General features: G+C 44.4%; 1 protein-coding gene across 4 annotated transcripts; it reads left to right on the forward strand.

Moving 5' to 3' along the window:
- On the forward strand, nt 1-27,601 carry LOC135525632 (MAX gene-associated protein-like). Of its 4 annotated transcripts, none has more exons than XM_064953371.1 (25): nt 6-490; nt 5,103-7,037; nt 7,130-9,551; nt 10,293-10,380; nt 10,471-10,581; nt 10,789-10,917; nt 11,062-11,175; nt 11,452-12,158; nt 12,445-12,724; nt 12,902-13,050; nt 13,144-13,273; nt 13,447-14,357; nt 14,803-15,103; nt 15,457-15,648; nt 17,351-17,641; nt 20,598-21,481; nt 21,741-21,863; nt 22,161-22,272; nt 22,342-22,784; nt 23,463-23,600; nt 24,038-24,149; nt 24,235-24,582; nt 24,731-24,889; nt 24,995-25,078; nt 25,196-27,601. In XM_064953371.1, the coding sequence occupies exons 2-25, from the start codon at nt 5,173-5,175 to the stop codon at nt 25,861-25,863; spliced, it is 10,761 nt and encodes a 3,586-aa protein (XP_064809443.1). In that variant the 5' UTR covers nt 6-490; nt 5,103-5,172; the 3' UTR covers nt 25,864-27,601. The 4 variants fall into 4 exon arrangements, with proteins under 4 accessions (XP_064809442.1, XP_064809443.1, XP_064809444.1 ...); XM_064953372.1 differs by having other exon boundaries at nt 20,598-20,914; nt 21,338-21,481; nt 22,161-22,784; XM_064953370.1 differs by having other exon boundaries at nt 1-120; nt 22,161-22,784.
- The last annotated feature ends 230 nt before the right edge of the window (nt 27,602-27,831 follow it).

A 27,831-nucleotide genomic window follows, 5' to 3' on the forward strand; every position in this document is an offset into this window, starting at 1 on the left:
ACAGCACGCATGTTTCCTCCAGCTGGGAGATGCGAGTTTAACGAAGGACAATAACTAGAGGATTATACAAAGAATCGACAATTACCATCGCATATTTTGATCTGTTCAAAAGTGCATACGGTAAACCATGTGTTTAGTAAAACACACGATCCTGCCGAGAAAGACCGAGATGAATTTGCAGGCGCCAAGTCCTCTCTTTCTAGCCTGAGGAGTAGTCCACCATATTGACTTGGGAATCACACGTAATTGATTTTTATCGTGTTGTGCACGCGCTGGTATGTTGTTACAAGTCTTGCGTGCTTAGGCCTTGCAGTCCGGAGCCACGTTTTTAGTCGTCGCAGTGCACGGCATCGAGGCTATTGGCAGAGAAATATATAGATTCGTCGCCTTAATCCACTTAGGTTGGGAAAGATAACAGACATACATTCCTGCCACCACTTGGTGTTGTCACCAAACCACAATGGTTGCTACCACGGTCCACCACAATACAGTAGGTCCGCCAGTTTGGTTTGTTTACTTGTGTTGTCTCGTGTGGAAATGCAAAATGGCCGCCGCTCTTATAGAAGTATTTGATTTAACGATATATTGTTGTTTTTGAAATGGAAAAGGTTTTTGCCAGTAGTAACATAGTACATCTCTTAAATTCCTATTGAACGCTTATGTTAAAGGTTGAAGTAGCCAACAGTAGGCAGATATTTTAATATCTAAACTTGACCCAGATAAACTATTATTAAAGTAATTAGTGTCTGCGACATGTTTGCCAAAGAGTGTTTCCATTTTCGATCAAAATATTGTGTGATATCAACATCAGATTTTGTGAGTAATATGATTTTCGCTTAGAGATTTTTCAGGCCATGTGAGAGGATACATCTTCAATAGGCCTACATAATGTCCTCGTCAGCGGATTCCGACCCTGTAGTTATAATTGTTTACACTGAGTTGCACTGGGGTCGGAATGCAATCATGTGCCCGAACACCTGTACTCGTGTACTACATACTTAGGGTGCATTTGTAAATTCACTCTGGATGTCTACTTCCATTTCAGAGCGCTCTCGTCAGAGTGTGCCAGAGCACAGAATAACTGATGAATTGAACCCATTGAATATGACTGGTGTCAGTAAATGTTGGGAAAAAAGTAAATTGTTGCAAGCAGCGCAGTTAGTCACCAACGCTCTAGACAACATGAAAACAGCATAACTAGCTCTGCTAGGGTGAGTAAAATGGTCAGTGAGGTATTCTCTCCTTTGTGTCTGGAAGTAGCTAGCAAGCTAGCCAACTTTAGCTGGTTAGCTTGGGTGCTTGACTGCCGTTGTGAACTCAGAATGCTCGGCTCAACCCTACGCATCGCCCAGAGTGTCCAGTGTGCACTTTGTACGCTCCGAGAGGGCAAAACTCTGAATTTACCAACACTCAGAGCACACTCTGGCACTCCAGAGGGATATTATGAACACACCCTTACACTGCATAGTATGTACTCATTGTTGCATACTATTTATGATGTAAAGTTTAGTAACAGTTTGCCATGGCCAAAGTCTACTACTTTGCTACGACTTCACATATATAACTGGCTAGCTAGGTTAAATATGACGTTATCGCTCAACAACCGCAAGCGTATCAAGTCCTACTAAAGCACTCAGGTAACGTTAGCTATGTTGTTGAGCTAAAGTAAAGGCATGGCAGGCTGCAAATAACTGTTTTTCAGAGATGTATGATTAAATAGTCGTGATCATTTGAACCCTTCTGGTGCGGGCATTCCGCTAGCGACCCACCTCGACAACATCCGGTGAAATTGCAGAGCGCCAAATTCAAAATACAGAAATGGTCAAAATAAACATTCATAAAAAATACTAGTGTTATACATCGGTTTAAAGAGTAACTTCTTGTTAATCTTGCTGCTCTGTCAGATTTCAAAAAGGCTTTACAGCGAAAGCATACCATGCGATTATCTGAGGACAGCGCCCCGCTTACCAAAGCATACAAACATTTTACAACCAAATAAAGCAACTACAAAAGTCAAAGTCCCTCTTTTATATCCCAAAAACTCAATTTTGTTGGCTCGTTTTGTTCAGTAATCCACTAGCTCAAAGGCGGTCCAAACATGCAGACAAATACAAACTAAAAGTACCGGTAAAGTTCGTCAAAACATGTCAAACGAAGTTTAAAATGAATCCTCAGGTTGTCAATTGTCTAAGTAATCAATAATATTTAAACCGGACAATAGAGTATTCAATAGAAAGGGCAAAAAATGATGCGCACGCAAACCAGCTCTGCATTCTTCCTCAGTCCACTGACTGGTCTCATTCTTCTCCATTTTTCAATAAATAAGCCTGAAATGATGTCTGAAGACTGTTGACATCTAGTGGAAGCCATAGGAACTGCCATCTGTGCCCTAACCCATTAGATACTCTATTGGCATCAATTGAAAATACCCACATAAAAGAAATCCCACTTCCTGGATTAATTTTCCTCAGGTTTTCATCTGCCATATCAGTTCTGTTATACTCACATGCATTATCTTAACAGTTTTGGAAACTTTAGAGTGTTCCCTATCCAAATCTACCAATTATATGCATATCCTAGCTTCTGGGACTAAGTAACAGGTAGTTTACTTTGAGCACGCTTCTCATCCAGACGTTGGAATACTGCCCCCAAGCCATAGGAAGTTTTAAGGACAAAACAACTTACATTTGAACACTGCAGGAGACTCATTGCTCATCTTCTTTGCCATCTTCAATTCGTTTTTTGTTTACTTTCAAAGAACTCTCAAACCTCAAAGCCCTCCTTTTGTCCAGTTTGAATACATTGTGGGTGTGAAATTCCCAAATGTTGAAATTTCCTTCATACTAAAAGCATACTACATTTTCAAAATGTTACAAAAAAATTGTACTGAAACGGCCTACTATTTAGGACGCTAGTATGGGTATTCGGACACGGCCATGGTTAAATTAAGACACTGGAGCCGGCGTGAGACGTGGGTCGGAATTCGAGGTTGACCGATTATGATTCTTCAATGCCAATTATTGGAGGACCAAAAAACGCCGATATCGATTAATCGGGCAATTTTATTTTCATATATATTTGTAATAATGCCAATTACAACAATACTGAATGAACACTTGTTTTAATATAATGCATAAATAGAAATCTCTTTGGTCTCAAATAAATAATGAAACATGTTTTTTTGGTTTAAATTATGCAAAAACACTGTTGGAGAAAGTAAAAGTGCTATGTGCCATGTGAAAAAGCTAATGTTTATGTTCCTTGCTCAGAACATGAGAACATATGAAAGCTGGTGGTTCCTTTTATCATGAGTCTTCAATATTCCCAGTTAAGAAGTTTTATGTTGTAGTTATTATAGGACTATTTCTCTCTCTACCATTTATTTCATATACCTTTTGACTATTGGATGTTCTTATAGACACTAGTATTGCCAGCCTAATCTCCGGAGTTGATAGGCTTGAAGTCATAAACAGCGCAGTGCTTCAAGCATTGCTAAGAGCTGCTGGCAAACGCAGGAAAGTGCTGTTTGAATGAATGCTTACGAGCCTGCTGCCCGACTACCACCACTGAATCAGACTGCTCTATCAAATCATAGACTTAATATAATAAACACACAGAAATACGAGCCTTAGGTCATTAATATGGTCAAATCCGGAATTATAATTTTGAAAACAAAACGTTTATTCTTTCAGTGAAATACGGAACCGTTCCGTATTTTATCGAATGGGTGGCATCCATAAGTCTAAATATTGCTGTTACATTGTGCAATCTTCAATGTTACGTTATAATTATGTAGCATTCTGGCAAATTTATTATGGTCTTTGTTAGGAAGAAATGGTCTTCACACAGTTTGCAACGAGCCAGGCGGCCCAAACTGCTGCATATATATACCCGGACTCTGCTTGCACAGAATGCAAGAGAAGTGACACAATTATCTTAATTAATATTGCCTGCTAACATGAATTTCTTTTAACTAAATATGCAGGTTTAAAAAATATACTTGTGTATTTTTTTTAAGAAAGGCATTGCTGTTTATGGTTAGGTACATTGGTGCAACGGCAGTGCTTTTTTGTGAATGCGCTTGTTAAATCATCACCCGTTTGGCGAAGTAGGCTGTGATTTGGTAAATTACAGGTACCGCATTGATTATTTGCAACGCAGGACAAGCTCGTTAAACTAGTAATATCATCAACCATGTGTAGTTAACTAGTGATTATGTTAAGATTGATTATTTTTTTTAAAAGATAAGTTTAATGCTAGCTAGCAATTTACCGTGGCTCCTTACTGCACTTGCGTAAAAGGTGGTCAGCCTGCCACGCAGTCTCCTCGTGGAGTGCAATGTAATCGGACATAATCGGCTTCCAAAAATGCAGATTACCGATTGTTATGAAAACTTGAAATCGGCCCTAATTTATCGCCAATGCCGATTAATCGGCCGACCTCTAATCTCAATGCAGGGACGGGATATGGCACTGTAGGCAGTTTACCGGAAAACTTGCAGTATTTATATATTTTCAATGTATCACTGTGGATAAAGCTACATTTTGGAGTGCGGTGGCATGGCATATGCCATCCCTGCATTGAGGTATGTTTTCCAACCCTTATCTCGTGCCGGCTCCACAGTGTGTTAATGTAACCATGATTGCGTTCCGACACCAGTGCAGCTCAGCGTAAACAAGTGTAATGGTAGGGTTGAAATCTGCTGGCTAGGCTATCCCCAATCAATTTCCATAGCTATTCGTAGTAAACTGGGGGTTTAATCAAAGGCATGTTCATGTGTTATCGGTTATTAAATTGCAAATGTGATTTACAGTTCTTTGATACCTTAATTTTTTGTGTTCAACTTTGTTGCCAATTGCTCATTATCTATTGATACATTTTGATTAGTTTTTCTTAGTTGCATAATGACCGAATATCTTTGCTATGACGCATGCATTTATTTTCATACTATATTGTATAGAAATTTAGCCTAGTATTAATCATTTGTAATGAATTTGATATTTCCAAAGTAAACAAATGTACTGAGAATTTCATACAAAAGAGTGCATTCCAGTGAGCAAAATTGGTTGAAAGAAATATAGCTTTCTTTTTGTTGTTTTTAGGATGCTGAATGAAGACATGGAAGGACAGATGTAAGAGGGCATTCTTCCCTCGAAAAGGACTGACAAGTTCATGGCTGCCAAAAAGAAGGAGAGAATAATGGTTCTTCATGAGGAGGGGGCTGATGCCCCCATAGCACTGCCCTCAGCTGCCTCTCCCCCTGACCTCTTTGGTGTCCTAAACACAGGGCAAGCAAGTGCAGTTGTAGCCAATGAAGAAGCAAACATTCCAGCAACATCTACTCCAGGTTCTGCAATGGGTACTGGTCAAATGGCTACAACATTGAACTCTGCTGCCAGGTCTAATAACCAACCAGAGAATTTACCACCAGAGAGCACCTACAGCGGTATCAAGGTGATGTTGGACAATAACAACATGTGGAATGAGTTTTTCAAATGCAAAACCGAAATGATAATAACCAAACAAGGCCGGAGGATGTTCCCTTATTGCCGCTTTCGCATCTCTGGTTTGGAGCCCTTCCAGAAGTACACTCTGCTCATGGATATCAACCCTGTGGACAACAAACGTTACAAGTGGACTGGACAAGAATGGCAAATGAGTGGGAAGGCAGAGGCCCATTTGCTGAGACGGGTTTTCATCCATCCAGACTCTCCATCCTCTGGTCACCAATGGATGCAGAACCCAGTGTCATTCTACAAGCTTAAGCTCACTGACAACACGATGGACCAGGAGGGCAATGTAATTTTGCACCCAATGCACCGCTACTTACCACATCTGCATTTGGTCTCAGCTGAAACGGCTACAGAGGATATTCAGCTCAATGGGCCTGACGTGATAACCTTCACCTTTCCCCAGACTGAATTCTTTGCTGTAACAGCCTACCAGAATGTACGCATGTCTCAGTTTAAAGCAGACTTCAACCCTTTTGCAAGTGGACCCAACTCCCAGGCTCTAAAGCTGAAAATGAGTCCCTCAAAGAAGGAAGAAACCAGATCTCCCAATGAACTCAAGCCTGTGAAAGGCTTGAATGGCCTGAAATCTTTGATGGCGGCAAAACGCAGATCTAAAGTCACTTCAACAGTAGATAAAGGACTCCTGAGCCCTGATGCTCAAAATGTTTCCCTTGCAGATGGTGTCAAAACTGATGGACCCAGCTCCAGGCTGAAATCAAGGCCCTCCAATGAGATGAACAAAGACTCAGCCCAATCGCCCAATGAGCTCAAGTCTGTGAAAAGCCTGAATAATCTTAAGTCTTTGATGGGGAAACGCACTTCCAAAGATACTTCAGCAGGAGGCCAAGGACTTCTCGCTCCGAATGCCCAAAATGTTATTCTTGCAGATAGTGATAAGTCCGGAGTCCAAACAACTCCCTCCAATAAGTCAAAAAAAGACACAAACAGTTCTACCAATGACCTCAAGCCTGGGAAAAGCCTGAATAACCTGAAGTCTTTGATGGCAAAACACAACTCTAAAGGCACATCCGCAGTAGATCAGAGAGTCCTCAGTGAAGATGCTCAACGTGTTACACCTGTAGACAGAGACAAATCTGGAGTCAACGCTAATGGACCCAGCTTAAGCACTCCAAAGCTGAAATCAAGATCCTCCAATGAGTTGAAAAAAGCAGAAACCACATCTGCCAAGGAATTCAACTCTCTTAGAAGTAATCTGTCTTTGTCAAAATGCAATCCTAAAGACACTTCAGCAGTAGGTCAAGGACTCCTGAGCTCAGATGCTCAAAATGTTACACTTGCAGACAGTGAAAAGTCAGGAGTCAAAATGGATAAACCCAGCTCCTGCAAGAAATCAAGTCCCTCCAATGAGACGATGAAAGTTGAAACAATATCTCCCAAGGTGTGCAATTATGTGAAAAATTCCCGAAAGTCTTTGCGTGGAAAACACAACTCCCAAAAGACTTCAGCAGCAGATCATGGACAAAAGTCAGTCAGAAACACAGAGTCCACTGAATACCATTCTTGGTAAGTTTTCAAGTTCAGTAAGCTACATGTTAGCATTCTTGCTTCTTACTTTAAAATGCACTTCTAATCTTTTACCTTTCTCTTCTGAGCAGTACAACAGGTCCTCCCCAAAGTAACTTCCCTGAGCTGATTCGGGAGTGTCGTCTGAAAATACGAAGGTGCAATGTTGAGATAACCAATACAACTTGTAGTGTTGAGCAAACAAACACTAACGGCATGGTTGCCAATGGCAAAGTTGTGGAAGTAGCTGTGAATGACAATTTCTCCCAGAATTCTGAACCTGAAGCCTTGTCCGGGAAGACTATTGAAAGGGTGGGAACACTGCACAATGGGAATGTGATTGACAGTGTCAAGGACCTCTTCAATTCATCTCAATCCCAGGAACCGGTCAAGACCCGTGTGTCAATCAATGACCATTCAGCAAATGAAGTTGAAAACAGTCAAAAGGCTTGCCAGAGCTCCTCAGTGTGCTCTGAAGCAAAAATGACAGGTTTTGATGAACAGCTGCAGGGGAAGGCAAAACCACACAAACGACCGGAACCTGTGCCTTTGCCCCTTCTTGCACTCTACCTTCAACAGTTGAAGTCAAAATCCAGATCTGTTAGGACCAAACCGAAATCTCCCCCGGGATTGCCTTCGTCTTCATCTCCATATTCTGCTGTTCCAACCACCGATCCTGTTATTCCAGCCACCGATCAAACTGGCCCAGCCATGGACTCAAGTGGCCCAACCTTGGAATCTACTGGCCCAGCCTTGGAATCTACTGGCCCAGCCTTGGTATCTACTGGCCCAGCCTTGGGATCTACTGGCCCAGCCTTGGAATCTACTGGCCCAGCCTTGGAATCTACTGGTCCAGCCTTGAAATCTACTGGCCCAGCCTTGGAATCTACTGGCCCAGCCTTGGGATCTACTGGCCCAGCCTTGGGATCTACTGGCCCAGCCTTGGAATCTACTGGCCCAGCCTTGAAATCTACTGGTCCATCCTTGGAATCTACTGGCCCAGCCTTGGAATCTACTGGCCCAGCCTTGGAATCTACTGGCCCAGCCTTGGAATCTACTGGCCCAGCCTTGGAATCTACTGGCCCAGCCTTGGAATCTACTGGCCCAGCCTTGGAATCTACTGGCCCAGCCTTGAAATCTACTGGCCCATCCTTGGAATCTACTGGCCCAGCCTTGGAATCTACTGGCCCAGCCTTGGGATCTACTGGCCCAGCCTTGGGATCTACTGGCCCAGCCTTGGAATCTACTGGCCCAGCCTTGGAATCTACTGGCCCAGCCTTGGGATCTACTGGTCCATCCAGGGATTCTACTGGATATGCTGTAGTTCCAGCCAGTGGTCCTGCTGATCCAGCTATCAATCACATTGTTCCAGTCATTGCCCCCACTGGGCCAACCACAGACTATGTTGGTCTACCCATGGATATTTCAGTCCCAAACACAGATTTTTTGGTTCCTGCCACAGACTCATTGTTACCAGAACCTGACTCAGTTTTACCAACCGCTGATCATTTGTTTCTTGTCCCTGAGCCGACCTTATCCATTGCACAATCATCCCCCACCCCTTGTTTGCCAGCAACTGTCTTAGTATCACCATTCCCTAACCCATTGTTACCAGCCCAAGAATTGCCACCCCCTGTACCTGTCACGTTAAACCTAGCGACTGATTTATCATCACTTACCTCTGACCCTCCCTCAACTGCTCCAGCACTGTCATCAACAACTAGTCTTGCCAACTTGGAACCTGAATTTACCCCCTCGTTACCATCCCCTGGACCTTCGCGAGGTGGCTTTGAGCCATCCTCACCTGCGCCATTACCAGATCTTGAACCCCCTTTACGTTCCCCTGTTACATTGAAACCGGAAGCCGCCGCCCCCTCCTTACCTGTACATGCCTCCTCAATCCCAGCCCTTGAACGATTACTGCCCCCTAACCCTTTTGTTCTATCCTCTGAATTTTCATCACATGGATCACTTTTAGGCCTACCTGCTCCTGATCCTTTTTTAACAATACCCTCTATCCCATTGTTGCCTTCCTCTCACATTAACCCATTACCCTTTGAGGCAACCTCATTTTTCTCTACCTCTCACCCTGACTCACTTGCTCTGGACACGGCCTTATCCCCATCTCCCTCGGACACTACCTCATCGTCTCCCTTTTCATTGTTAGGTCCTGACCCATTGTCACCAACCCCATCACTGGCCGACCTCACTAACTTTTTCTCCATCGCCGAAGAGCTTGAGATAACTGAAGACTTTCCCAGCAGTGAGGCACCTCCTGTCCCATGTCCTCCTGTCCGAAGTACCCCTAGCATACCAGTTAGTTCTACTTTACCTGTTGGTTCTAGTCAGCCAACCCAGAGAAATAAACCCCTGAGATCTAAGAAGAGATCTAGGAAAGGAGTGAAATCTGCCACGGGTGATTCACTCCAAGTGATTGATGGATCCACACAAGTCGCCATGCAGCCCAACCTGGAGGAAGTTGAGGAGCAGCTGTTCGTCTCTTTCACCTCCAAGGTACGGCGTAAATAGTCAAATGTATTTTTGTCAGTTATTTTGGTAACACTTTACTTACATTCATAACACCTTTATGAGTGTTACAGATCATTCATAAGAACCTTTGTAACATGTTACCCTAAGAGCACATGTTTTTGGCTTATCTTGGGAGAGAACACAGTGTAGGCCTATCATGTCATTTACAATTGGTGCTCCTGGCCAGAACTGGCTCTAGGCCAGGCACTCTGTTTACTTCAAATCCTCCTTCTCACAGATATTGTCAAAGAAATGTTCATTATTCAATGACATAATTCCATGGGCTGTTTACCCAGTGTCATCCTGCCAAATTGAGAGATCACGAGAGAAGACACACAAGACTCAATGCACACAGTCACTAGCTGTTAACCCTTTGCTACTCCCAGACTGTTATGTGAAAGGTGTTCTGAATGCCTTATGTATACCCCCTTCAAGTTAACTATTACCGTTACTTCATGGTATGCCACACCGCCTGTTTTTCATTGGTTCTTATTTTAGGGGGAGGGAGATCTATAGCAAGGAAATCCTTATTTTGGTTATGTTTCTAACAGTCCACGGTTTATCCTAGGCTAAAAATTGCATTATGAAAAAAGTACAGCATATTATAAGCTGTGCAATAACACATCATAAGGGCTCATACATGTTCACAACAAGTAACAAAGCATTAGCTATATCCATTGGATTTAAGGAAAGTGTCATATTTAAATAAAGACTTGTAAATTACAGGAAGCACTTGATGTCCACCTGGGAGAGCCTGCACTTTGTGAGACGATGACTGCGCAACCTCAGAAGCCCCCAGAGGCAACAGAGAATGGTACAGAAAACAACCAATTTGATTCATCATGCTCCCAAGCTGCTGTTACCTGACGCCTGTTAAAGCAGTGAAACTATTTGTCTCTTTCAGTTGGAGGACTAGAAACCACAGAGGAAAGAATAGTAGCTTTCGAGAAGGTTCTTTTGGGTGACCTAAAGGTTATGAGGCATCGACAGGTCATTCATCCTGTGTTGCAAGAAGGTAAGACAAATAAATGTCTGTAAATGACAGCGTATATACTTTTTTATTGTCAATAACTTCCTTGCACACTAGCATGTGACTCGTGTCCCACTGTGATTTTCATGACTGTGATCATGTGATGTTTAATCTTACTCATGATGGTAGAATGCTTTAGTATGATGCATAGTCTATGCTTGAAGATTGCTTATCTGTCATCTGTGTTTGAAGTTGGACTGAAGATGAGTTTACTGGATCCCACTCTGGTCATTGACCTGCAGTACCTAGGTGTTCGTCTACCTCTACCCCCACCCTTTTTATGTCCAGAACCAAACTCTCCAGGGTTGGCATCTTCTCCAAGTTAGTAGTTATTTTATGTTGGAGTTTCTGTTTTGTTCAAATTTGTCGGGTATATTTTTAAGTAACCTGTTAAGGGTTTTATTAGAATAATTTAATACATGTTGAAAATAGCAAGTGTTAATTGTCATACCTTTTTTCCCCCAGGTGGTTCAGTCCCCTTTGTTTCCAGGACAGGCAAGACCACAGACTTCACTCAAATCAAAGGCTGGAGAGATAAGTTTGTCCCCTCGAACTCGCCATCATCCTCTAAGCCTGAAGGTAATATTTACATTAAAATCCTACATGTCTTCTCTGATTTGATAAGCAAATCCTCAAGACTCCATTCACATCAGCAGTTGTAACCTTTGACCTTGATTTTGTCTGAAATGTTGCATGGTGCTTTAACGGTGGCAAAATCAGAGGGGACACGTTTGATGTTTTTACGAAGGCTTAACAGTAAAGAGCCTCAGCTATATCCCCTCTTGTGTTTTCTATACTATGTAGCCCTATACAATTTACTGTGTCGTGCGGATTCAAAATGTTTTTGCTTTAAAGGTTGCCCAAGTTCAGAAGTGGTCCCAAAGAACTTGTCGGCCTTCTGCAGTGACATGTTGGATGAGTACCTGGCTAACGAAGGTAAACTCATTGACGAGCGCGCTGCGAGTTTCACCCAGACCACCGTCGTCACCCCTGTGGTCTACCAGCTACCCACCAAGAGCACCAGCTACGTCCGAACCCTAGACAGTGTGCTGAAGAAACAGGCACCGGCACTTTCTTCCACCTTTGTCCCACCATCCAAAAAACCCAGACTGCCCCCCACATCCAAAGGACTTAAAAAATCGGAGAAAAGGCAACAAAAACAACCATGTTCAAAGCAGAACAGAACGAAACTAACTTCTGCAACAACCCCAACACCATTGCCAACTGAGCCAAAACCGCTAATGATGGATCATGGCGCCCCCATCACCCACGATGACACAATTGAAACTATAAAAAGGAGACCTCCACCAGCCCATGACGCTCCTGTGTCCAGGCCAGAGGTAGAAGAGCCACCTCCCGCTGAACTGGCTCCTGTGGAAGAGGATGACTCGGACCCAGAGCCACAGCCTGTGGCCAAGACCAAGGTCGTGTTTCCTGGGCTGACCAAGGCCCTGCTCCGACAAAGGGATTTGGAGGATGGGGTTGTCTGGGAGGGCAAGCATCGGACCTGCATCGCAAACGAGAGGGCGACGGTCGCCCTCACCTCCCTCTTCACCTCAACGGTAAGATCAGTTACACCTCTACACCATTACATATGCTTATTGACTCATTTGTGTGGTCTCACATAAAGGAGCAAAGACGTGTTGTTGTACATTTGTAGTTTCGATCTTGTTTTTAATAAGCTGATTTTGTGAGTGTGTTATACCAACTCTACGATGGTATCCCTGAGAAATGTGCCACGCTAGCACTAACAGTGCAGGGCTCCTCCCTGCCTCAATGCGTTCTGCCGGCTGGGCTGTGTGTGTGCCAGCCTGGCACAGAACCGTCATATTTTACTTTTATCTTCAGGGCTTTGTTTGTGAGAACCCTACAGCTCCTATCAGGATCATAAAGCGCAGTGCTCCTCCCTGCCTCAAAGCATTCTGCCGATTGGGCTGTGTGTGTGCCAGCCTGGCACAGGACCGTCGTATTATCCACTGTGGAAAGATTGAGTGCATCTTTGGCTGCAGCTGCCTCAGGCAGAAGGTGGTCGTCCTCAAGAACTTAGAAGGACCAGATTCTAATGCGTCAGAGGAGGGCCTGTCCAAGAAGCGGAGGAGAAAGTGGAAGAGGATGAGGATGGCATATAGTGAGTGTCCTTTCGTTTAGAAAACCGCAGAATAAAACATTGTTCTATGAACAGTAAAAAAAAGTTTCCATATAAAACAATTTTGCTACACTACATTAGATTAGGTTAAATACGTCACAAAGTGTTTCCATCTTAATATTGTAGAAAATGACATTTTGCATTAATTTCCAAATTCAGCTCTCAGGGAAGCTGAGACGGTATCAGAACCTGCTCCGCGTGTGAGAATGTTGTGGAGAAAGACGGATGGAGAGACGGACCCGGAGCCCGTCCACGCCCCAACACCTGTCTACCTACCACATCTTCCACTACAGGAAGAACCTTCAGTGGTGAGTCGTAAAAGGGTGTCTATCTATCCATACGTGTTAGATATACCCCTGTAAAAATGTGATGAATATTCTCACCCCCTGCCTTTTCTAAAGGTGTATTTTTCTCCGGTGAGAGAGGAAGGCGGGACCATGACATGTGCCAGAGTGCGTGTCTTTCAAAGCAAGAGCACAAACCGACCTGAGGCCATTGACAATCACTGCAAACCAATAGACTCTGCACCAGGTAAGTTAAATGAGTCAAATTTGACCACATGATTTTTTATAACCCCAAACATCAGTGTCTGTCTGAGAGTATATTTATCAGTCAGTGAAACACATCAGTAATTGGTTGCTTCCAAAAATCATAGCCTACCCTGAAATGCATTTCTAATGGCTGTTGACTTTCTCTTGATGTAGTGAACCCTTCCAGTATGTCAGGGAAGTCATTGTCCTGCCATGGTCCCAAGTACACAGAGCCCTCCAAGCGCCTGGAGATTATATCTAAGTGTAAGTGGAGGAGCCTGGCGGATAGGAACCTGGTGCTGAGAATTGTGTGTGAGCACATGGCCAAGGACCACCTCAGGAAACCCTTCTGGGTCAAAGGTTACCTTATAAAACCTGTGTCTCAGACCCTGAGAAATGATGGCAAAGGCTGCTTCGTCCACTACAAGGTACTCATCTCTCAGGTCCCGAGACCGGACGAAGTGGAGGAGGAGAACGGTGAGGAGGAATGGATGGGAGAGGAAGATGAAGAAGAACTAATGGAAGAGCAGAGAGAGGAGGATAAAGTGGAGGAAGTACCTGTCGCGGAGGAAGTACCTGTCGCGGAGGAAGTACCTGTCGCGGAGGAAGTACCTGTCGCGGAGGAAGTACCTGTCGCGGAGGAAGTACCTGTCGCGGAGGAAGTACCTGTCGCGGAGGAAGTACCTGTCGCGGAGGAAGTACCTGTCGCGGAGGAAGTACCTGTCGCGGAGGAAGTACCTGTCGCGGAGGAAGTAGCTGTCGCGGAGGAAGTAGCTGTCGCGGAGGAAGTAGCTGTCGCGGAGGAAGTAGCTGTCGCGGAGGAAGTAGCTGTCGCGGAGGAAGTAGCTGTCGCGGAGGAAGTAGCTGTCGCGGAGGAAGTAGCTGTCGCGGAGGAAGTAGCTGTCGCGGAGGAAGTAGCTGTCGCGGAGGAAGTAGCTGTCGCGGAGGAAGTAGACAACAAGGCTGTGGGGCGTAGAAAGGATCTGAAATGGCAGGGCCTGCCTTTCTTAACAGGAATTTCTCCTGCTGGCCTCCTTACTGGCAACCTGAAGCTGCCAGAAATCTCAGACCAGAAATGTATCACGGTAAGCATTGTAATTACTTAGTTTCCCCCAAAACAAATCCAATAATCAGTTAATTTTCCTTCAGTTATTGATGTGGAATGGCATCCTATTCCCTATGAAATGCAAATAAAAATACATGGTCACATGCATGGTCACATCACATCACACATTATGGTCACATGCACCGGATAAGTGCAGTAATATGTGTTGTTTTACCGGGTCAGCCATAGTAGTACAGCGCCTCTGTAACAATTAGGGTTAAGTGCTTTGCTCAAGGGCACATTGACAGATTTCTCACCTTGTTGGCTCGGGTATTTGAACCTGCGACAACTGTAGTGCACAAGGCTCTGGTCAGAAGTAGTGCATTACATAGGGAATAGGGTGCCATTTGAGACTAACTCTATCTAGCTCTGAGGACAGACACACAGTCCATTGCTACACAGTATTTCCCCCTGTGTGTCTTTAGGTGAATGGCAGGTCCTACCCCCATGCCAAGATACAACTGGGCATGATGGGAGCCATGCACCCAGTCAACCGTCTTGCTGCTTACCTCACGGGCAAGTTCCGAAGGCCTGCCTGTCTAAAGCGGTCTATGGCGGCCTCCTCCTCCGTCCCATCACAAAAACACCCCTCAGAAACTCCTAAAGGTGCCACAGATACAAAGTCCTCTACGAGACAACCAGCCCAACTGGCAGCCACTCCTACCACCATGGTTACCACAAGTGTTCCCTCTACCATGCCAGTTGCTGCTGGCCCCAACTTCATTGGTGAGAACCACTCTTTGTAGTGTTTTTTTTTTAACTTAGTTTATCATACTACTGTATTTTAATGTAAGTTTGTTGCGCTGAAATCTCCCTCCACCCCTCAGAGACATTGAATTCTGATTCATATAACTGAATAATAGTCAGTCCATTGTGAAAGACAAGTGTGGGAGACTGAACTGCTACCTCCATCTCTACTCCACAGTGACTAACCTGCCCCCCAGTGGGAAAGGTCTTCACACTCTTTGTAGTCAACCAGATCAGCTCCTCACAGCAGAGGCTGCCTGTAACTACTGTTCCACCTCAGTTTCTGGGCAGTGTTCAGACACTAACTCTCCCCTCTTCCTCTCTGGTTGTAGTGAACCCAGGTGCCTGTCTCTCTCAGGGGGCTCAGATGGAGCAGAACACAGTGACTGCTGCTGCTGTGCGGATTCAGGTTGTCACCATGGTCTACCCACCCAAAACACCTCATGTGAGGGGTGGCGCCGCAGCCCTGGTATCTGCAGTGTCTGTTAGCTCCAAGGCCCCCTCAGCACCAAGATATTCTAAAGGTACACACCCAGTCAGTTCAGCACCACTGTAGCTGTAACTAGGCCAACCAGGTCATCCCATTACTCCTCAGCCTCCCACAGGCGGTGGTGATCAATGAGCTTTCCTGGGACTGCAACGCAGAAGAAATATCATCATGGCGCAGAGAAGCACGAGATTGAACTTCACTCTACTTTCTAGAGTTTTCCCCGTTAGTTAACACATCAACGTTTCCCTTTACTGTGGGAATTGTGATCGAATCAACTAAATATTAGCCACGTTCAAGGCAATATACAGAAACAAAACAAACTATGCAAGACTTCGTGCTTTTCAGCTAAAATGATTGTACAGAATTCTTGCCACCAACAAAATGTTGAATATTTGGGGCATACAATCATCGCAAATCTGCAGGTTTTGTTGTGAGGATACAGAATCAATAGACCATTTGTTTTGGTTGCAAAGAAACTGAAGATCTCGTTCAATGCTGTGTACTACCCCCTTCACAGAACAGTGACTCTAACCAGAATAGAAAGAGGAGTGGGAGGCCCCGGTGCATAGTTGAGCAAGAGAACAAGTACATTAGAGTGTGCTGAAGATGTTTAGTGGCTTCACTGCATAATTTTAAATATTCAATAAAAATAAAATAAAAACTATGCAAGAGGTTTTGTTGTAGGCAGAACACATTGGAGTAGGATTCTATTGCATTGACAGGTACGACTCATACTCAACACAGACTTGTGCGCCATAACCAATCAGTGCTGTAGTAGGCCTATATGCAAATAGACCATTGCCATATATGGATCTGTGCCATTTACTTTGAACTGGACAATGTTTACAGCATGAGCATGTTAGTAGATGTGCTTGTTTTGAGATCAAATAGAGAGCTACGTGTAGCAACATGGGGGAGTTATTGCTTCCTACAAGAGCACAACATTTTTGCATTTATAGACATCTTTGAAAAATGAGTCAGGTAAAGAGCTTTTTTTTGTCTTGAAGGGACAGTGTTGTATTTTGAGACAGGCTTAAATAAGCTATGTAGCCAATAGGCAGAGGGTAGCATAATTTGCGTGATTCTCTGTAATGTTGGTTTGGGGCGATGGTTCTTGCATCAAATAACACAACAACATTTTTAGTCACGTCCTTGACTTTAGGACAAGTGAATAAACAGGTTAATGTCAAGCCCAGCTTGTTTTTTTTCTCAAAGTCTCATGGAATGTAGGCCTACATTGAATACCACACATTGGCTGCTACTGTAGGCTGATAGAACAGCTATTTCCATGTTAAAATGTTGTGGGATGCATTTTCTCCATTGTTTTTTGATGGTAGGTCACTCGGGTAGGCCTTAATTATGATCGAATAGCCACAGAAACCTACTTGACCACTGTTAAAACTGTAACGAAAAGCGGTTACAGCCCCAGTGTTCACAGTAAACGCGCCGGAAGTTGCATAGAATTTTCACAACGTTCAAGTTTGAGCTCAGCAGACCAGTAGAAAAATGAGAGGGGACATTGGTGGTGACCTTCATCCTGTAACCCCTGCCTGTCTATAGCCTTCCCTGTCCATCTCATCCTGGGTTGATGCTGCGTCTCGTGCTTCACTGTCACACTGGCATCATCACTGTGTGATGTGATATGAGGATTGGTGTTTTTTGGGGGGTTGAACGTAGTTTCATGGTTATGCCCATGTTTTCCATCATTAATGAAAACCCCCCCACTTTGTTTACAGGAGCAAACGTATCACCCCAAAATGCGTTCCCCATCAGTGAAGTGGTTACCAGTCCCCCGATGCTCTCTGTCCCAGGGACCAGTACCTCTGTCAGAATGCCGTCTCCTCTCACATCCCTGACCCCTATCATGTCCCTGACCCCTCTCGCGTCGGGTCAGAGAATGGTGCTGCAGCCGGTAAGGAACACCTCAGCGAACACCCTATACAAGAACCCCAAGGGACAGCTGATTCAGCTGGTTGCCCTCAGCCAGCTGAAGGCCCTTAACCCCAACCTCGTCATGCACAACAAGGGTGAGTGTCGGACAGTTGATTATATTCATACCACGGCATTGCTGCTCTTTCACATGCATGACTGACTATGTTGATGACTATGTTATGAAACAATGACTTGGACATTTTAGGAAGACTGATCAAGGATTCCCATGTATAATAAGTAATCTCCAATGAATGAATGTTGCTTAAATACATACTGTTTTTGTTTAGCATGCAGTGTATTAGGATACGGATGAAATAAGAAATTGACTTATTTCTTGGACAGAGGGTGGTGAAAGTGAACAGTGATGAGCTTGATGCTCCTTTCCAATAAATATTGAGGGCCTTATTCTGGTGAAATGATGCTTGGCTGCTGTTGGAGAAATACATTTTTTCCATAATAATCTCATGTAGGCCATACCCGCACTGTATCTGCAAGCTGTTGGCTAGAGTACGTGCCAATGCCAGAGTGGGCACATTCACTATATACAGTCATGGCCAAAAGTTTTAAGAATGACACAAATATTAATTTTCACTAATCTGCTGCCTCAGTTGATATGATGGCAATTTGCATATACTCCAGAATGTTATGAAGAGTGATCAGATGAATTGCAATTAATTGCAAAGTCCCTCTTTGCCATGCAAATGAACTGAATCCCCCCAAAAAACATTTCCACTGCATTTCAGCCCTGCCACAAAAGGACCAGCTGACATCATGTCAGTGATTCTCTCGTTAACACAGGTATGAGTGTTGACGAGGAGAAGGCTGGAGATCACTCTGTCATGCTGATTGAGTTCGAATAACAGACTGGAAGCTTCAAAAGGAGGGGGGTGCTTGGAATCATTGTTCTTCCTCTGTCAACCATGGTTACCTGCAAGGAAACACGTGCTGTCATCATTGCTTTGCACAAAAGGGCTTCACGGGCAAGGATATTGCTGCCAGCAAGATTGCACCTAAATCAACCAGTTATTGGATCATCAAGAGAGCGGTTCAATTGTTGTGAAGAAGACTTCAGGGCGCCCAAGAAAGTCCAGCGAGCGCCAGGACCATCTCCTAAAGTTGATTCAGCTGCGGGATCGGGGCACCACCAATACAGAGCTTGCTCAGGAATGACAGCAGGCAGGTGAGTGCATCTGCATGCACAGTGAGGCGAAGACTTTTGGAGGATGGCCTGGTGTCAAGAAGGGCAGCAAAGAAGCCACTTCTCTCCAGGAAAAACATCAGGGACAGACTGATATTCTGCAAAAGGTACAGGGATTGGACTGCTGAGGACTGGGGTAAAGTAATTTTCTCTGATGAATCCCCTTTCCGATTGTTTGGGGCATCCGGAAAAAAAGCTTGTCCAGAGAAGACAAGGTGAGCGCTACCATTAGTCCTGTGTCATGCCAACAGTAAAGCATCCTGAGACCATTCATGTGTGTGGTTGCTTCTCAGCCAAGGGAGTGGGCTCACTCACAATTTCTTCTAAGAACACAGCCATGAATAAAGAATGGTACCAAGGGCCTCCCGGGTGGCGCAGTGGTTAAGGGCGCTAAGACTCTGGGTTCGCGCCCAGGCTCTGTTTTAACCGGCCACACCCGGGAGGTCCGTGGGACGACGCACACTTGGCCTAGCGTTGTCCGGGTTAGGGAGGGTTTGGCCGGTAGGGATATCCTTGTCTCATCGCGCACCAGCAACTCCTGTGGGGGCCGGGCGCAGTGTGCGCTAACCAGGTCGCCAGGTGCACAGTGTTTCCTCCGACACATGGTGCGGCTGGCTTCCTGGTTTGATGCGCGCTGTGTTAAGAAGCAGTGCGGCTTGGTTGGGTTGTGTATCGGAGGATGCGTAACTTTCTGGAGTTGTAGCGATGAGACAAGATAGTAGCTACTATTGGATACCATGAAATTGGGGAGAAAAGGAGGTAAAAAAAAAAAAAAAATTAAATGATACCAACACATCCTCCGAGAGCAACTTCTCCCAACCATCCAGGAACAGTTTGGTGACAAACAATGCCTTTTCCAGCGTGATGGAGCACCTTGCCATAAGGCAGAAGTGATAACTAAGTGGCTCAGGGAACTAAACATCAATATTTTGGGTCCATGGCCAGGAAAATCCTAAAGATGGGGGTGGACAAACAAAAACCCACAAATTCTGACAAACTCCAAGCATTGATTAGGCAAGAATGGGCTGCCATCAGTCAGGATGTGGCCCAGAGGTTAATTGACAGCATGCCAGGGTCGGATTGCAGAGGTCTTGAAAAAGAAGGGTCAACACTGCAAATATTGACTCTTTGCATCAACTTCATGTAATTGTCAATAAAAAAGCCTTTTACACTTATGAAATGCTTGTAATTATACTTCAGTATTCCATAGTAACATCTGACAAAAATATCTAAAGACACTGAAGCAGCAGACTTTTGTGAAAATTAATATTTGTCATTCTCAACTTTTGGCCACGACTGTACACAAAACATTTAGTGACAAAACCATCAGTAGATTTGAAAATCCGATTTAACCCCTTTTTCTCCCCAATTTTCGTGATATCCAATTACGATCCAATTATGATCTTGTCTCATCGCAGCAATTCCCCAATGTGCCCGGGAGAGGCACAAGTCGAGTCATGTGTCCTCCAGAACATGACCCACCAAACCGCGCTCCTTAACACCTGCCCGCTTAACCCGGAAGCCAGCTGCACCAATGTGTCAGAGGAAACATCGTTCAACTGATGACCAAAGTCATCCTGCAGGTGTCCGGCCGCTAGAGCCCAATAACACAGCCTGGGATCGAACCCTGGTCTGTAGTGATGCCTCAAGCACTGCAATGCAGTCGGGAAGCCAACCTCAAGTTATTTTTATGTGCACTATGTCATTATGCACAGACGTCTATCCACAACAAGTCAATTTGACGGAAACATCTCTGATGGGAAAATGCTCATTTTAGAATATTCAGATGAAAATCTGTCGCAAATTGGATGGAAACCTCGCTACAGCTGAACTTTATTCTTTTTTATTTTCAGGTGGGATGATCATTTTAACCATGCCTGAATGCTTGACCACCATGAACAGCTCCACCTCCTCTCTCACCACATTGGAGAGCAAGGGCCCTGGTAGCTGTGCTTCCACCATCAGTACTGTCCCCCTTGTCACTTTCCCAAAGACCCAGACTGCATCCAACACCACTATCACCGCCCCTAAAACCACCCCTGGTTACGTTAGTCTCTCCCCCACCGTGACAAATGGTGGGACGTTCACCTTGGAGATTGTTCCTCAGACAGTCAACAAGAAGCCCATCATCATCAAGTGTCCGGTGGTGCCAGCCCAGGACTCCTCCAAGGTGATGCCTGTAGTAGGGGGTGTTACTGTGCTGCAGCCTCACCCGGAAACCACAGTAATTACTGTCAAATCCCCCACAAAAACGGTTAAGAACACAGGTGTCAAAGCTGACAATATCACCACAGTGACCTCTAGTGTAGCCTCTGAGGTGTGTAGTTGGATGCGGCCTTTCCAGAAAACCAAAACGCCTCCTAAATCCACAAAACCCCCTAAAGGACCCCAGTTTAAATGTATAACAGCTGATGCTATCTCCCCAGCTCACTGCAATTTAGACCCTAATATCCAGCCTGAGGTGGTTATAGTGCTGCAGCCTCCCCCAAAACCCCCTATAACCCAGGTCACAACGACAGGGATCAAAGATAACACCTCCACAGCAGACTCCAATCTCCTTACTAAGATGGTTCATGTTGATGACCCCTACCAGACATGGACAGGAAGACCGAAGAGGAAGATGGTGGAGGATGAGTACGATTTGGATGATACGGATGAGAAGACAGACAACTCATCTGATGAGACCGATTCTGACGATTCAAGTGTTAATAAAGAGGAGCTCATCGACGTCATCAGTGTAAGAACCCTTTTAACTTCATACAACATGTCTGTTTTGAGACTAGTTACCTAAATCTCATATTTTCTAGTTTTTAGACTAAACAGTAGTAGTCTGTTTCTTTCTTTGTTTGTTTGTCTATTTGTGTGGGGCTGAGGTCTAAATAATTTATGTGTAAACAGTCTGTTCTGTACCTCAACCATAGCGCCATTGTGCCTTAGTTTTCATATTCAAGTCTCCAAGACTCCATGATAGAGCTTCATCCTGTTGCATTCTGTAGAAACAGCTGGAGCATAACGTGGACGAGAGGCATCGCCGTTTTGAGCTCCATGGGTGCTTCCAGCGGCTGAGAGAGACAATGAAACTTGACCAAAAAGCTGCGAAAGTGTATATCCTTAAAGAAGTAAGCACCTATAAAGGGATGGTTAACTTTTTCTTAACGTTTTTGTTTACTTTAACTTTATCCAAACCATTGCTCATTTTGTTCAATTTAATTATTCCTTTAATTAATGTGTGTGTCCAAAATGGCACCCTATTCCCTATATAGTGTACTACTTTTGATCAGAGCCCTATGTAGGGAATAGGGTGCCATTTAGGACTCAGACAAGGTATTTGTATATTTTAATGTGGTCGGTCTTTGTTTTGTTGAAGCATCTGTCAATCGATTAAAAAGTTAACTAAAATAAACGTATGTTATCAGGCGACAGAGGAGATCCAAATCCTGACTAGGAAAAGTAACGACATGGAGAAGCTAAGGACTTCACTGACCCTGGAGAGAGCAGCTTATGTCAAGAAGATGTCCCAGTTAACTGGTAATAATGGACACTGCTGTAACATTTCAGCATTCAACAAACATTCAACCAACATCTTTCCCTCTACAGGAGAGTCTGAGAAGCAGATCCTGAGGAACATCCAGTATGTTTGTTCCCAGCAGAAGAGTGAGGAGCTACTCGTCAACAGGAATATGGAAGGAGTTCCCAAAGACTCCTCTGCTGTCTCGTCCTCTTCAGCTGTCTTGACCTGCAGTGAGGCCAGGTCGAGACCAAGGCACATGGGAGGAGTGAATGCAGAGAAGGAGGAGGAGGACAGAGAGGAGGTGATGGAGGTGGTAGACCTTCTGGAGGACACGGAGGAGGACAGGGAAGCGGTGATGGAGGTGGTAGACCTTCTGGAGGACACGGAGGAGGACAGGGAAGCGGTGATGGAGGTGGTGGACCTTCTGGAGGACACAGAGGAGGAGAAAACGGACAACTCCTCGGACGAGACAGAGGATTCTTCCGATGACGATGACAACAACGTTAAAGGGGACGTCATTAACATCCGTGTAAGAACTGTTAAACCTCATTATAAACTGGGTGGTTCGAGTCCTGAATGCTGATTGTCTGTGGTATATTTAAGCAATAAGGCCCAAGGGGGTGTGGTGTATATGGCCAATATACCACGGCTAAGGGCTGTTCTTATGCACAATGCAACACGGAGTTCCTTGATACAGCTCTTAGCCGTTGTATATTGGCCATATATCACAAGCCCCCGAGGTGCCTTACTGCTATTATAAACTGATTACAAATGCGATTTTTTGTCTTACCTGTGGTTTACCATCTGATATACCACGTCTGTCAGCCAATCAGCATTCAGGGCTCGAACCACCCAGCTTATAACAGACCGTATACCACGTGTATGACAAAACATGTATTTTTACCGCTCTAATTACATTGGTAACCAGTTTATAATAGCAATAAGTCATCTCAGGGGTTTGTGGTATATGGCCAATATGCCCCGGCTAAGGGCTGTTCGCCCCGGCTAAAGGCTGTGTCCAGGCACTCCTTGCGTCGTGCATAAGTACAGCCCTTAGCCGTAGTATATTGGCCAAATGCCACATCCCCTCGTCCCTTATTGCTTAATTATACAACACAGTTCGGTTTCTGTCTATTAAAATCTATTCGTTTTCTCTTGAGAATCATGTTTTTCTTTGTTTTTTAACTATGACTCATCTGTCTTTCAGGATGTTCAAGAAAGCATAGAGGAGGAGGAGGCTGTAGACATTGAGAGTGTGGAAGACAATGCACAGAAGAGCACCACTTCACAACTGAAGGCAAAATACGCTAAAGAAGTGGAAGGAGAAACAGGACCCAAATTAAGAGTATGTCCCCCCCTCGATGTTATTACAAAGACATAAACAACCGTTTAATGCCTTCCTTCAATTATGCAGTTCTGGGAGGTACGGTATGTCACAAACAAGGTCAATGAAATAGTCAACTAAATATTACTGACTTGTTATTGGCCTTATGGGGCCTGGTCAAAACTTTTGCACTAGGGAATAGGGTGCCATTTGGGATGCACACTTAGTCTTTCCTTCCCGAGGATGAAAACATTAGTTGGTGCTGGGTCGTCATGTTCTGAAGCGCAGCACAGCCTTGTCTCTCGTATGGGTTGTGCAAGTCCGAGTGCTAATGGTAACATTGAACCAAGAACACTGCAAATTGTAACCATGGACAGTGAAATCACAGCACAGACATATTTGTATTTAGTAAAGAATCTCTTCAGGAAATATAAAGTATTGTCTCTGTTATTTAACAGGACCGAAAACAAGTCCTTGACCTGAGAGACAAATGCGAGCGCCTTGAAAAACTGAAGAGCGGGCTGACCAGGGAGAGAGCTGGTGATATTAAGAAAATCTCAAAGAAATCTGGTAATGGGCCTTACATTTCACCCCCCTTCTCTCGTCTCCTATTCGTCTCTCCTTCCTATAACACTGGCCTGTGTTCTCTCAACAGGAAAGACAGAGGAGCTCATCATCAGGAAACTACAGGACATCTCAACCAAACAGAAGGACATGGTGTTCAAAAGGAAGTGGAGAGGGCCGTCCTCATCGGTCTCACCCGATAAAACAATTTCACTCAGGAGCACTCGACAGCCTAAGCCAAAGTCCCTGGCCCCCAGCCTCAAGTTAAAGGTCGTAGCCACCTCAGTCCCCCACTCTATCCCCCAAAAGCCTGCATCCCAACGACCCAAGACAAGTCCCATCACACCACCTTCCAGTAACCACCCCTCAACTTGGCGTTCGCCGCGTGAAAGGACCAGACCTAACATCCTGTATGGCAGAAAAATACAGCCTGCCCCAGGTGAGCCTCCCGTCCCTCTGACCCTGTTACTGTATCAGCACCCAATGGGCCAGGTTGACTTCAATAAGACAGACTGCTGGTCTAGAGACTGAACTTTCATGTGAAGAAATTAATCATTTAGATCCTTTTTTTTCTGCCTCCCCAACAGCTTCCCCACCAGTTCATGCTGGGTTTCTCCCTCCTCGAATGCTGTCTTTAGTGGGTGGAGTGATCACACCTGAGCAGGTGATCGCCATGCAGTCTGCCCGTTCTCTGCTGCCGGGAGGACGCGTCGCTGGAATCGAAATGCAACAGTCTCAAACACCAGGTAGGCTTGTAGTGACTCAAGGCACACTGCACTGACACATAGTTGCATTGAAATGTTTCCTGATTTGATTTGGATTTTTCTTCAATTTCTCACTTTTCTTTTTAGGTGTCGCTTCGGTCACCATCATTATCCCCTCAATGTCCAAACCCATTTCTCTCACTCCAACTTTTAATGACAGCAAAAGGGGAGGTAACTTCCCACAGATGTTTTTACCACTTCAATGTAGAAATCTTTAAATCTGATTTGAGTTGGCTGAATGTGATGCCATTGACACAAACAAAGTTGCATATGTTTCCTATTTTTCAGTTCCTAATTTCGCCGATGCCGTTTCATTGGTTAAAGCCCGACAGAACCAGTCAGCTCCAGGTGTGTCAGGGGGAGCTCAGAGGAGGCCAGCCCCAGTGAAGGGTAGGGGCAGTGGGTTGGAGTACGGAGAGGTTCTGGGGAAGCAGCTGGACCACGCTGTAGACAGTGTAGGGATCAACGACACAGATGGAACCTCTGAGGAGGACGAAGACAACAAAGATGGTGATAGTGAAGACGAGAGCCTGACATCTGTCCTCAACGAGATCTTCATCCTTAACCAGCAGATTACCACAGACAACAACAGCAGCCCCAGAGGTCCTCCAGTGGTCTCCTGCATACCACACACCGAGCCTAGGCAGATGGGGACCGTGAGGGTACCCACACCTCAGACAGACAGGGTGCTACTACCACCAAAGACAGAGAAGGCGATCATCGGAGATGGAGATGACGAGCGCTCCCTTAGCCCCTTGTTCCTGAGACTGAATGAGGACAAGGGCCATGAAAAGACTTCCAAAGGCCCAGGTCTGCCAATACCACAGGTAGAGGACCTTAAAGTTGGTTTTGGATCCAACCTGAAACCATCAGAGGCTGTTTCTGCTCCTGCTGTCAACGGGCACAGCCAACAAGCAAAAGCATGCACTACAAAAGGTCAAGATGCACTGCAATAAGCACTGACCCCGCCACTGCTGCTGCAGTTGAGGCCCATGCCAAGACTAGACCCACGATGACTAAAGAGCAACCCTCAGACATAGAACTGAGAACCAACTCACTTAGGCCAAGGTCGACATTGTAGCCATCTCTCCTCAATACCCCCATTCACATAGGTCGTATTCATTCGGCACCAAACTGACCAAACCTGACTGAAATGGGGTGAGACTACTTCAACTTGTCCAATGAGAAACGTTTGTTTTCTGCTGCAAAGCATTTCTCTACAATGTGACGTAATGGATATGACCCTTCTGGCTAAACCAATTAGGATATCCTTGTGAAAAAAAGTGATTTTGTTTTGTTTTAGAAGCAACACTACCTAACGGGGCGTATCGGAAAGACTGACATGACACTGTTCTGACAGTCAGGAGTTTTTGTTTGTTTTTCTGTTCAAATCTCCTATCTAGAAGTGTCTCAGAATAAGAGTACAGATCTAGAATCAGTTTAACCTTTTAGATCATAATGAATAAGCTCACATGGATCTGATCCTAGATCAACGCATGTGTAAGACACTATAAATACAGGCTCTGAACTGTTGCTTTTCTTTCCCTCATTTTAAAGAGGAGATGCAATGAATATTCTGGTATAGTAAGCTGCCAGGACCTTGGTACATTTAAGGGTGTCCAGTATGTTCTGCCTTTATGGGTTACACACATCGCACCGAATGTAGATCTTTCGTTTACAGCTTGTTGTTCAGCGCGATGTTGACGTCTTCGCATGTTTCTATATGTAAAACCGGTTTGCACTCGGTTCACAAGTACTCTCAGCAGACAAACACTATTGGTGTGTTCGAGACCTTAGAGTATATTATTTGTTCTATCAGAGCAAGAGGATTTGTAGACAGACATCTAATTGTACGGATGCCAGTTCTGTTCATAGTACTGTAATGTTGTGTGTGTGTATAGGGCCTCTGAAAAAATCCTGTCTCCATATTGGAGTGGGAGATCTCTGTTTCTTCATGTTTGTAGTTACTTCACCTTTAAGGAACATTTCATCTGTAATTATATATTTTTTTATGGCACACGTTTTTCTACACTAACTACTAACCACTCAGTTTGCAATGCAGACATGCACATCTCAACATAGAAAAACCTTGATAAATATTATCGTAATGGACAGGTAATTGAATATGCAGCGCTTGTGACTTTTTTTCTAAGAGCAGCTTCCCTTCAGTGATGTATGTAATAATTAGACCCTGACATTCACTATAATATTAGTAAAAAAATGACTGGATACGTCCCAAATGGCACCCTATTTCCTATATAGTGCACTACTTTTGACCAGGGCCCTGATCTAAAGTAGTGTACTATATAGGGAATAGGGTGCCATTTGAAAGAATTTGTGTATTTGTGGTTGAATTGGGGGAAATGAAAGCTGTCGTTGCTGTAATAATTTTTATGTTGCTCAGAGGTAAAGCTTGCAGAAGTAAAAGCCAACCATCTTGTTAAACTGCATCAAGAACTGTTGGTTAGAACCATATAGTGTAGATTGAATTTCTGTAAAAAAAAAAATATATATATAAACTCCATTTTTTTAAAATAATAGGCCATGTAAATAATGAAGTTTTTCCACTTTGAGAACGATAGTTGTTTTTTGTAAAGATATTTCTCATGTTTTTATATGGGGTCAATAACCGTTACGTTTAGGATGTTGACGGAAGAGAAAGGAAGATGCCTTGAAATAAAATCTAATAATGAACCTAGCTTGCCAGATTTACATTTCTGATGCAGTTTCTGACTTTAAATATAATATTACTGTAAAGATGAAGTGACTTACTGTAACTGTACAGCCGACATTGGACATTCTTGATTTTTTTTTTTACCGGAATATTGTGAAAGAACATGCATGGGTAACTGATTGTTAAAATGCTAAGTACTCCTCCCTTGTTTCGTTTGCCCTTTTTAAAGGACAGAGAGAGATCCGACATT

The sequence above is a fragment of the Oncorhynchus masou genome, chromosome 32 (genome assembly GCF_036934945.1).
Source record: "Oncorhynchus masou masou isolate Uvic2021 chromosome 32, UVic_Omas_1.1, whole genome shotgun sequence".
Classification (NCBI taxonomy): Eukaryota; Metazoa; Chordata; class Actinopteri; order Salmoniformes; family Salmonidae; genus Oncorhynchus; species Oncorhynchus masou.